The sequence below is a fragment of the Apodemus sylvaticus genome, chromosome 3 (genome assembly GCF_947179515.1).
Source record: "Apodemus sylvaticus chromosome 3, mApoSyl1.1, whole genome shotgun sequence".
Taxonomy (NCBI): Eukaryota; Metazoa; Chordata; class Mammalia; order Rodentia; family Muridae; genus Apodemus; species Apodemus sylvaticus.
In genome coordinates, this window is record NC_067474.1 from 38,496,216 (window position 1) to 38,508,264 (window position 12,049).

The following is a 12,049-nucleotide window of genomic DNA, read 5'->3' on the forward strand; positions in this document are numbered from 1 at the left end:
GCAAGATGGATTGAGAGAGCTTTTGAATCACATTGCTCTTTGTGAAACTTAAGAATGTATTGTGAAGAACAGATCTTTAATGCTTCTAGAGAGAAGTGACATGATTTAGCTCCCACTTGCCTTTCAGTGAGTCGCTCTCTTTCCTGTTGGCTGCAGAAAGGCCTCCTAGGATTAGAGTTTAAGCCGGTTTTTGTTTCAAGTGAGGAAGGTGAGAAGAAGCCAGAAGTTTGCCATTGCTATTCTCTGTCTCTGATTCTCCTTCCTGTCTGTCTGTCTGTCAGGATCTGTCTAACTCCTAGACCCTCAGTAGTATCTCACTCTTAGGATGACATTGTAGACTTAGGGTAGAGTGGTGTTTGTCTTGGCCCAGGTGTAGTAGAGGAGTAGGTGTGATGCGATGCGACCATGGAAGGCCGTGTTGGTGAGAGAACTGTTGTGTGTCTGGACTGCATCACTGTTCACGTCCTGGTTGTGAAAGTGCCTCATTTCACGAGGCCCTGGGAAAGCAGGGCAAGTGGGATCTCTGCCTTGTTTCTTTTAACTGCACGTGAGCCTGCCGATATCTGAAAAAAAAATTTTCCACTGGAAAAAGAATACTCATTTCTTTACTTGGTGTGTAGTTGAGATTCCAGCACCCGGATACTATTTGAAAACCTGGAGAAGATCTGTTTAAGTTGGAGCTAAAGGATTCAGCAATTGGCTTAAAGTTCATTTACTGTGTCCATCTGTGGATTTGTTAAGAATCAATTCACATGAAAGCATGGGCTAGAGCTAGTTGCATTTTGTGTGCATTTCTTTAGTGTTTGTGTTCCTCAAAAACTAGTGTGAAAGACAGTAAAGGGAGAGGGAGTTAGTTCCTCTCCCTCCAACTGTGTTTTGCCTAAATTTCTCCAGTTTTTTGCAGTAGTGTTTTTAAAAATTAAACCCACTTTTGAAGTATAGCTAGGGACAAGTCTGCCCATTTTCGTGGATGCTGTTTCTACCCCAAGGCACTCCCTGCTTTACTGGCAAAGTGAAGGTGTAGTGGGTAGTCTGTCACCATTCCTGAAGTCAGAACAGATTTAGTTTTGTAAGTGCTGCTACGCTTGGTGACTGAAACAGTTTAGCCAAAACCCCCTTGGATCTGTTCTGTTCAGTGTGCATGGAAATCACCTGAGTGGCCTGAAAAAGGAAGTTCCAATTTGGTAGAAATGGATCATGCTATTGGTTTCTGGCAAGCTTGCATGTAGTTAGTTTCTGGAAAGCTTGCATGCAGATGGTTGCTGTCTGTTGAAATGCCCTTTAATAGCACATGTCTGTAGGCATGCTCTTTCTTGTGTGTGTTTTTGTAAGGAAGAAGTAATAGGAAGAAGAAACAAAGATACCTTCTGACTTCACATTAAAGAACTACCCTCCAAAAAAAAAAAGAATGCCTCTCAATACATATACATAGATCACACAGTAATAGTGAAAAATAAGTCATGATTTTAAAGGAGAACATGGAGGGGTAAATGGCAAAATTTGGAAGGAAGAAATGTTGTAACTGTGTTATAATCTCAAAAATAAAATTAAAAATATCTATCATTATACTTTAGTATATTAAGATCAGTAACCTCTAAGATGTTTGTGTAAGCCTTAAAGTAGCTTTTAAAATTGACAATTAAAAAGATTAGAGGGCCTAAGATAAGGATTTTGAAAAATCTATATGTTTGCTTTTAAAGAGGTAGTAGTAGTAGCCAAAATATATTTAAAATCCTTAAAATGCTTATATGTGTATATTTACAGACATATACATTTGTATATACATATAATATATATATAATTGTTCTTCCTTGAGAATCTAAACACTTTATTCCAAAGGATAACATATCTGAGCTTCCTGATTGTTTTATATGTGTGTGTGTGCGCTTCTTGATTTGTTTATATATAAATATATGTGTGTATTTATATATAAATATATCAAGAAGCACAGATATAAATTATCCTTTGGAATAAAGAGTTTAGTATCTCAAGGAAGAACAATTGTCCAATAGGAGTAATCTATATCCTGGAGTAAAAGCAATCCTCTCTTAAAAATTTATGCCCTCTGATGCCCCAAGGGGGAGGATTGGGAGGGTAACCCTCTCGGAGGTGAAGGGGAGAAGAACTCTGTGAGCAGGGACTGAAAGGAGAGGCAACATTTAGGATGTAAATAAATAGAATAATTAATTATTAAAAATTAAAAAAATTAAAAAAATATAAATTATATTTATATAATATAAAATTTATATAAGTAGCGTGTTTATTTTTATAAACAAAGATTTATAGAGAATAATGTTTGGGAAAGCTACCTGATGCATAAGCTTTTTAATGCTGTAAAATAGAACTAAAATTAAATGCCACCTTTTCAGAGATGATTAATGGACAACCTGGTCAAATTCAAAGCTTTCTGATGTATAGAACTTTATAAATAGAAGTACTTCATCAATAGGCAAAGTGTAACCAAAATCTGTCTAGATGGATGGTGTGTAATTTCTACACAGGACTCTGTTTAGTAAATACATCACTGTATACATCAGGAATCTTGCTCCAATAAAGGAACATAAATATTTTTTAAAAAAGATTTGAACATTAAAAAAGAAAGATGTGGGTGCAATGATAGACAGACATACAAGGAGAGGAGAGAGCTATTGATAGCTATGAAGTCCCTCCAGGAGCATCAGCTACCTATTCTGTAGGACATAGAAGCTGGGAGTGTGCTGACGTCACTGAAAGCCAGAGGAGCCATTAGAAGCTGATGGCTGGTCCACTTCCCTCACCAACCCCAGCCCTCTGGACAGCCTCCTCCTGAAAGCACCAGGATTGGGGACCTCCTGGGGTTCCTGCTCTGCTGTGACTTCCTGTAGAGCTCACCATACCCAGAGACACCTCCACCACTGAGAACATTTAGAACCTGTCTCTGTGTTCTTGGATACTCTGAAGGTGTTCAGCAGACTGTCACGAAGTCTGGTCAATCTTCCCCACCTCACAGCTGATCTCTGTCTTTAGTGACATTGCAGCATAATGGGAAGGAAACCATACTAGTCAGAATTTGTTTGTTAGGGAGATGATTATGTTCCTGTACTAACCCGCGTCAGCTGGATCTCTCAGCTCTATGAGAGGTTCTCGTAGACTTAGGTCTTTTACACATTTGTATTGAGATAGTCTTGCTGGGTAGCCCAGGTTGTCATAGAACTTACTAGGTATCCCAGGTTGGCCTCATACTCAAGTCAATACTCCTGCCTCAGGCTCCAGAGTGCTAGGATTTTAAGCCTGAGTTTCTACCCTGAGTTTTGAGTTTCCACTCAGTTTTAGACTCAGAGCCTTTTTTTTCCTCAGTGAAATTATATGTATGTGCATGTACATGTGCATGTGTACATGCGTGTGCTTGTGCCCAAGCACACATACAAGTGAATGCATGTAGAGGCTTTAAGTTGACACCAGGTATCTTTCTCTATTGCTCTCCACTTTAGGTTTGAGAATTTCTCTTTATTGGACCTGGATCTCACTAATTTAGCTAGACTCTAATAGTAATTTAGTGTAGCATTTTGTCAAGATGTGCTAGCATTTTAGAGTGAATATGTGAGGACAGATAAAATCTAGTAGGAATAATGAAATAAGCTGTAAAATGAGAGGAAATAGTAAAATCAGTATTTTATGCAAACAGACTCTTATTTTTGTTATTCATAAAAGCAATCCTACATAACATAGTGGATTATAGATGCAAAGCTGGTAGAAAGAACATGATCTGGCTATGGATGCTGGCTCTTGGATCTCATAAATGAAATCTCATCTCTTCCCTTGACATCCATGAAACGGATGAATGAAATGTTGACAATTACCCTTAAAAATCAATGGCTAAGTGTAAGGCTGTATAATGTGTTAGTTGTAGTTTTGCTATAATTGTCTATGTATTACTCTTTCTAATCTTTTAAGGATTTGTTGAAAGAATCGATCCAGAAATCCAGTGCTTTGTAACTAAAACGATTACCCCCAATAAGGCCAACAGAAAGAGGAAACCATGTCAGAACTGGGTTGACAGGGTGATAGAGTAAGGAATCCCCTTAAGGAAGAGTGAAGGCGTCATAAATCGGGAGAGCTTGGGAGTAACACTAAGTGAAAGCTGAGCAAGTCTTTGAGAACAGAGTCGAATGTCTTTGTAAGTTTCTGAATATTTGCTGGATATTCAGGTCCTTTTCTATTCATCGTCCTTAGCACAGTTGTCTTTATGACTTGGTTAGCATTTCCTGTCTTATTGCTTATACTATCAGTTCAGTCTATGGGAGAAGAAATAGAAGTTTGCATTTTAGAAAAAATGATCAAAATGATGGACAGGCTTAGAAGAAAAGAATGAATATGAGAAAGAGCTTAGCCAGAAATGACTCCTTTCCCTGCATGGCCTTCTGAAAGGGGAGTGGATATGAGAAAAGATCTTATGGAAGGGAAAGGAAGAAGCAGAGAGGAAAGGTGGGTGGAGGAGGAAGAGGGGATAGGAAAGAGGCAGAAGGGATGGAGGAGGCAGAAGGAAAAAAGGAGGAAGAAAAACCCAGAAAATTTCAGAGCTTAATTGAAAAGATCCCCGTTCTTACTTTTAAGAGCTGTCAGACCTAAAGTGTGTTAGTACCACCACGTTGTGCTGGGAACTGAGGTTAGGTTATTTTTGACATCCAGCTTATGCTAATGCAAAGAAGGAATAAAACCTGTAGAAAAGAACTATTAAAATTTGTTCTCCTAAGGGAGTTAGTGAAATGTGCATCAATAGTGATTCTGGAAAACTATGATACTACAAATGTTTAAAGCTTGTTTTTTCTAATGCTTTTTATTAATTCTTGGAGATTTTCATTCTATTTTGATCCTATTCACCCCTGCTCCCCAGTCCTCTTACGATCTGCCACCCTTCCCCTTAACCCAGCTTCATATCTTATTTGATTCAATAACCCACTGAGCCCAATTTTCACTGTTCATTTATTTCTGGATGCAGGGCCGTGCATTAAACCATGACCATCCTACCAGGAACTATACCATCAAAGAAAACCCTCTCCCTCCAGTGAAAACTATCAGTTATCTATAGCACCTCAGTTAGGAATGGGGACTCATGAACCCCCTCCTCCTCCCTGCTAGACCGGCTTTCTCTTGTGCAGGCAACCCTGGCTGCTATGAGTTCATGAGTACAATGGGCTTGTCAAGTCCAAAAGGCCAAGTTTTCCTCAGGCCCTCGCCAGCCTCCAACCCTTACAGTCTTCCTGCTCCTTCTTCCTCAGTGGTCTGAGCCTTAGAGAGGACTAGTGCAATCTTTTAGAAAGCATCAGCCATTAAGATTTTTGATTTCCATCCTTGCTTCATTAATGCATTTCAAGATCCATCTTGCTTTATGTAAAAAATTTCCATTGTGTTTAGTTAAAACAGTGTAACAGTGATTATTTTAGGGATGGCTGGGTTACAGAACACAGTTTTAGAGATTAGAAAGAAAAAGAATGATCTTACATGATGGATCTACAGCCACACTCTCATGAAGACATCTTCTTCTCTCAGGAGCTAAGCGGGGATGTACAGCCCTTGCTAGTACTTAGATGAGCAATATGACAAAGTGAAGGACATTTGCTTATCTTGTCTTATGTTCTTTGTTTGGGCTTATTTTCAGACAAAAGGAGTCTTGTGGAAGATGGAGCTGTGTCCATTTTCCAGAATGTGTATTGGAGGCCATCAGTGGAACCTGACCTGACAGCGCTGTATGGAAATGCCCGAAGAGGACCCACACTTCTGCCTGAACCTGCCATCCTCCTAAAAACATGGTTGTCTCGGGAGTGTTGACTGCTCCGGCAGTGTTGACTGCACCCCATACGGGGCCATCCAACACGACATTTGTAGTCTATGAAAACTCCCATGTGAATACGACTCCTCTACCATTTCAGCATCCTAGCCCTGGTCCACTACTTAGATACAGCCTTGAAACTATGGCTAGCACTGGATTTAGTTCCTTGGCAGTGAACAGCACAGCTGTGACCCCAACACCAGCAGTTTTTAAGAGCCTAAACTTAGCTGTCCAGATTATCCTTTCGGCTATAATGATATTTATTCTGTTTGTATCTTTCCTGGGAAACTTGGTTGTTTGCCTCATGGTTTACCAAAAAGCTGCCATGCGATCTGCGATTAACATCCTCCTGGCCAGCCTGGCTTTTGCAGACATGCTGCTAGCAGTACTCAACATGCCCTTTGCCCTGGTAACTATTCTTACTACCAGATGGATATTTGGGAAATTCTTCTGCCGGTTGTCTGCTATGTTTTTCTGGTTGTTTGTCATAGAGGGAGTAGCCATCCTGCTCATTATTAGTATCGATAGGTTCCTGATTATAGTTCAGAGGCAAGATAAGCTAAATCCATACAGGGCTAAGGTTCTCATCGCAGTCTCCTGGGCAACTGCTTTTTCTGTAGCTTTTCCTTTGGCCGTGGGAAACCCTGATCTGCAGATACCTTCTAGAGCCCCACAGTGCGTGTTTGGGTACACAACCAATTCTGGATACCAGGCTTATGTGATTTTGGTTTCACTCATTTCCTTCTTTATACCTTTTCTGGTGATATTATATTCGTTTATGGGCATCCTCAACACCCTTCGGCACAATGCCTTGAGGATTCATAGCTACCCTGAAGGGATATGCCTCAGCCAGGCCAGCAAACTGGGTCTCATGAGTCTACAGAGACCCTTCCAAATGAGCATCGACATGGGCTTTAAAACACGTGCCTTCACCACCATCTTGATCCTCTTTGCCGTCTTCATTGTCTGCTGGGCCCCATTCACCACCTACAGCCTCGTGGCTACCTTCAGTAAGCACTTTTACTATCAGCACAACTTCTTTGAGATTAGCACCTGGCTACTGTGGCTCTGCTACCTCAAGTCTGCATTGAACCCACTGATATACTACTGGAGGATTAAGAAGTTCCACGATGCCTGCTTGGACATGATGCCCAAGTCCTTCAAGTTCTTGCCAAGGCTCCCTGGTCACACAAGGCGACGGATTCGCCCCAGTGCTGTCTACGTCTGTGGGGAACATCGGACGGTGTTGTGAATGCCTGAACTCTTGATATACATCGAATGATTCTGGTTCTTTATTGACTGAGATATTTTTCCATATGGCTTCTAAAGTTGTATTGGTTTTTATAGTGTGTGTGCATGTGTGTGGGAGTGTCAAAGGGATGGTAAATACTTTGATCCTGAAACCAAGGATATACTATAAGAAAATGGTTACATATGTTTACCTCTAGGATAAGAAAATTTTAGCGTGTGTGTGTCCAGGGTGGATTTTGTTAGTTCAATTGACTGGTTTTATTTTTGTAGCATGAATCAGGATTGTGCTTCATTGAACCTGCAGTTAACTTGAATTGTAGGTGTTTTTTATGCTGCTGAGGTAAGCTTGGTTGAATTATCAGTTCCTTTCCCTCTCCTACAAGCCAGTACTGCTCATTGCTATCATGTTGGAGTCAAGTCCCTCTGCCTCTCAGTTGGTAGATGTTTAGTTTTATTTAAAAACAAAATCCAAGGAAGTTAGTGGCTTTTTAAAGGTTATTACAGTTTACTTTGGAGCACTTTAAGAGACAATGTACAGGTTCATTCAGTCGTATTTCTTAGGGTTGTTTTTAATTCATGACATGTGCTGTGGGAGATATGCGCTTATGAAGTCTAGGTAGACAGCTTTTTATTAAAACGTTTTAGCTGCATGTACAATTTTAAAAGGAACATAAACCCGTAGGGATGTTCCTAAGCACAGTGGTGAGTTTTCAGAGTGCCTGGGAAACACTGAGGAGGTACAGTACGACGGTGAACTTCAGGGAGGTGCAGGCGAGGGTGGCTGGTCCAGCCTGTGGCCATCCTGCTGATGCAAACATCGTCACCAACTCAGAGTGGAGGGATCACCCCCTCTGCAGTGCGCAGTATGCAAGGCATTGTGCAGTTTCATCCTCGTGGCTTTTTTGTGAGGTAGGCATCCTTTATTTCCTTTTTAAGCCAAGTGTCAGAGGGACAGAAATCCTGCCCAAGGATTTTGGATGAGCTGGGCTCCAGACATCTGAGATGCAGGCACGGCACGGCTTTTCCATTGTTCCTTCTAGATTCCTCTGTCACAGTCAAAGGAGACTTCACATACTCTTTTTTTGCACTCTCTCTCTCTCTCTCTCTCTCTCTCTCTCTCTCTCTCTCCCTCCCTTCTTCCCCCTCCCTTTCTCTCTTCCTCCCTCTCTCTCCCCCCCCTCCCCCTCCCTTCCTTCCTCCCTCCCTCCCTCCCTCCATTCTCCTTCTTCTTTCTGAGACAGCATTGCATGAAGCTCAAGTATGCCTTGAAGTTGCTATGAGTCTGGGAGAGACCTGGAGTTTCTAAAGGAAACAAACAGCAGGCCCAGCCTTTCAGATGGATATCAAAAATCTGACGATGAATATATACTTGATCTATAAAGCAAGTGACTGACAGTTCCTGAGTGCTCGGTTCACCTGCGTGCGGGTCTTACCCTGGAAGCTTTGGAAGTTTCCAGCCATCTAGCTGATCAGTAGTTGGGCCTTTTGCCTCAGTACTCACCTCAGCAGAGCTGAAGTAGTGAACAAACTCAGGTAAGTCTTCCACAGAGAAGAGAAGATAAACCCTGGTCTGAGCTTAGATTAACTTTAATAGGTTGAGCTTTGGATTTCTCATTCTTTTTTTTCTTTAGTTGTCTGCCTGTTCTGGTGCATCCAGAGCCTTGGCCTGCTTCTCTCTGTTACTGGTAGTAACACGGCACAGCCAGCGGGAGTGGAACTGCAGACTGAAGGCAAAAGGGCTGAAAGAAAGTGAGGCCTTCTGACTGCGTTCTGAGCTAAGGCAGTGTCTAAACTCAGATGTATAGCACCTTTTCAGAATTTTACTGCTTTCTGAGCCATTGGGAAAAACAAGCCTGCATTTCTTCAGTTATAAAAACTCAAGTTAGATCACGAGCCTTGCTAAGGCTTTACCCAACCCTGAGGCTTTTTAGTTGCTCTTCCTGCTCTCCACATATGCAAGTATAGTTGGAAGAGCCCAGCCAATGGCGTAACTCTTGTCTGGTCTCCTGTATTACTTTACATTTGCTTTGTTAGCTCTTTTCTTAAAATGGGTGTCTGAAGCTCTCTGGCATCATGATCAGGAAATGCAATGTTGGAAATTTGTTTACAGCACCAAACACCTGGGAAATCCTGCTCTTGAGGCAATTTAAGGCAGTTGCAAAGGTGTTGTAATTCACCATCTGCCTAAATAGCTTTAGGGACTAGTGAACGCTATTCGCCACCTATGTTGAGGTCACTGCATACGATAGCCACCTACCTCTTTAATTTCTAATTTATATTTAGCACAGGTAAATATGTCTTTGTCCATTGCGATCACAAAGGACTGTAGTAGATATTAGCAGCACATTGAAGTGCATTTTGCTTTCCATTGCTGATATAAGCTGGATTTTAGGCAGATGTTCATACAGTTGTTAAAAGTTCAACTTTCAGGAAAGACAGCGCTGTGAATATTGATGCATACTGGTAGCTTTTGAGACTCTTTTGTGACTGTAGTTGAACTGGGTTTCGCATTCTGTATTCTTGCTTATGTGCAGTTGAGGTTCTCTTCTGGTTCGTAGGCAGCTACACTCCGTGAGGGCTCTGGGGAGACTACAGAGCTAACATGAACAACCATGGGGAAGGAGACATTGAATAGGAGCTCTCTTTACACTGGATAATCTGGTCAGACTACAGTTTACAAATCACTTTAAATATTTTTATTATATGTACATTTTGAAAGTTTTAGGAAAAAATACTGTGGTGAACCGTTAAGGAATTTGGGTATAAAATTGCATGTTACCTATTATTCCATGTTTTCTTGATGGGGAAAATACCACTACAGACCACTGCTGACTGACATAAGCAGAAATTACTTACTTTTCCTCCTAGCTAATATGATGCATGAAAGAGATAAGAAAAATATTTGTTGTTAAAGAACAAGACAGAGTAAAGAGAAATTTCAAATAGTTTGCAGTAGTGATATTTAAATTTTACACATGTTTGGTTATCCTCAGGAAGGTTAATGATACAAATTCCTGGGCCCTTGGGTCAATGGTTGGATGCAGGCATGTTGATTTTCTTTTCCGTTGAGTATTTTGCCTGATTCTGGTTCAGATGGTCCCCAAAGCACAGTTACAAGAAGCACTCCTATAGAAAATAAGACTATCATTTAAACACTGTCTATTTTATATTAAAGTCGTTGTGTGTTGGGAGTCAGGGGAGAAATATGTAATGAAAGGAAGTCTACATGGTGTCTGTCTGTCTGGTTGTCCTGTGCGCTGGCGCAGATTTGGACAGCACCAGTTTTCTCTCTTTTTACTGGTGAAGTCAGATGAACCATGTGGTTTCACAGTAGGGGTCAACAAATGACTCACTAATTGTAAGTCATGACTTCCACAACACCAATTAGTATAGTATTTTTTTCCTGCAGATGTCTCTATAGGGCATCTCTTCATTATATGTAATTTCCTGGAGAGAGTGAGAGAAATATAAAGGCTCATCTAATTCCTATTTCTCTGCTCAGACCAGTTGTTCAGCTGAAACAGGAGGTAAAATAAAATAACCTTTAAATCTTTGTACTCTTGCTGGTAACAAAGATATGTAATTTCTTTGATCTTTGCTTTGTTTACATGAGAATGTGTAGGTATAGATCACAAACATTTCCACCTGCTAGCTATTGTAGCCTGTCATGATTTGTATTTGACTTTAAATAACTACTAGATTCAAATTTATTTCCATAACCATAATTTTGATGAACTGAACTTCAACTTCATTGAAGACGCAACTTTTATAATAATAAAAATATCAAAGCACAGGTTTGTTATTACAAATAAATGTAAGTACATTTCTTAGCTATCTATAGGTACTTGTCATTTGTAATTAAAATTAATTTATTTTAAAATGGCACCGAGCCTTTAAATGAATGAAAAGCTTTTAATTTGGGGATTGTAACATTTAAATATCGAAAGTATGTTTATTTGTTAATATTCTTATTACAACCAAGAAAAGAGCTACCAATAAAAATGAATAAATGTTTACTATTTCTAAAGTGGAGTTGTTACTGTCTTTTTCTTTAAAGGCTTCATTTCATCCTAGAAAATTGTGTTACCAATAATGGAAATCTGACTTTCATTTCTGCTCCCTTTGGGTTCTTGGATTTAAATGAGCTGTCCAATCTGTTTGCATGTGACTATGTTCTAGGTTTAGAAATTCTTGGAGTAGCTCTGGCTGAAATGGAATTTGACAGAAGATGATGGGTGTTAAGAAACATTCAGGAAAGTCTGTCTGGGAGAGTTTTGACAATGCACTACTGAGTCATTTAAAATGATTAGCATTTGTGAAGCAGAGGCTGCTGCTATGTGGGTGATATGATTCATGCTGCAACTCCAGTTCCCTTTAGATAAATACAGGGAGTATTTTATCTGAATACAAGAGTTGTGGCTCTGCCCATTAGATGTGAGGACATGATTTCCTGTCTTTCATGTGCAGCTGAATGTATTTCTTCATTAAACTTACAAAGAAAAGTTACACTGAATATATATAGTCATTGTTTTCTTCTGAAACAAAAGGCAAGAACAATTTAGCAAAATAGAATATCATGCTGCATTTGAAAGCTACTCGTATCTGTGAAAAGAACGGACCCATCTATATTAGGGCCAGAGCACAGAAGTTTCTACCTTAAAACATAAAAAGTATGCAGTTGGCTTCACCGTAGAATGAAAACAATTTCCATGGCTGTCTGGAATCATCTCTAACCAGAAAGAGAACTCAGGTAAGATATTATGAAGTTTATTGAAAAAGTTAACACAGTTGTAGGGTTAGCTATGCAGAACCACATGGCAGAATGGATAGGCTGATTCAAATGGGAGGTGTCAAAGGCTGGAATTTCCTCTTTGGAGAAAATTTAGCTCTGGCTTTTAAGGATTTTAGTTAACTTAGAGCGATCTACCTGCTCCTTATCCCCATTCCCAGGATGACAAGAACATGTTCCACTAAGCTTGGGTCCTCCTC

At 40.2% G+C, this 12,049-nt stretch overlaps 1 protein-coding gene across 1 annotated transcript in view; it reads left to right on the forward strand.

Moving 5' to 3' along the window:
- The window catches only part of Gpr63 (G protein-coupled receptor 63), a 45,585-nt gene extending 34,554 nt beyond the window's left edge, over nucleotides 1-11,031 (forward strand). Inside the window, exon 2 of the mRNA XM_052176164.1 lies at nucleotides 5,639-11,031. Coding sequence (XP_052032124.1) covers nucleotides 5,787-7,061 — 1,275 coding nt within the window. The 5' untranslated portion in view covers nucleotides 5,639-5,786 and the 3' untranslated portion in view covers nucleotides 7,062-11,031. The remainder of the gene's footprint in view (nucleotides 1-5,638) is intronic.
- Nucleotides 11,032-12,049: the final 1,018 nt, after the last annotated feature.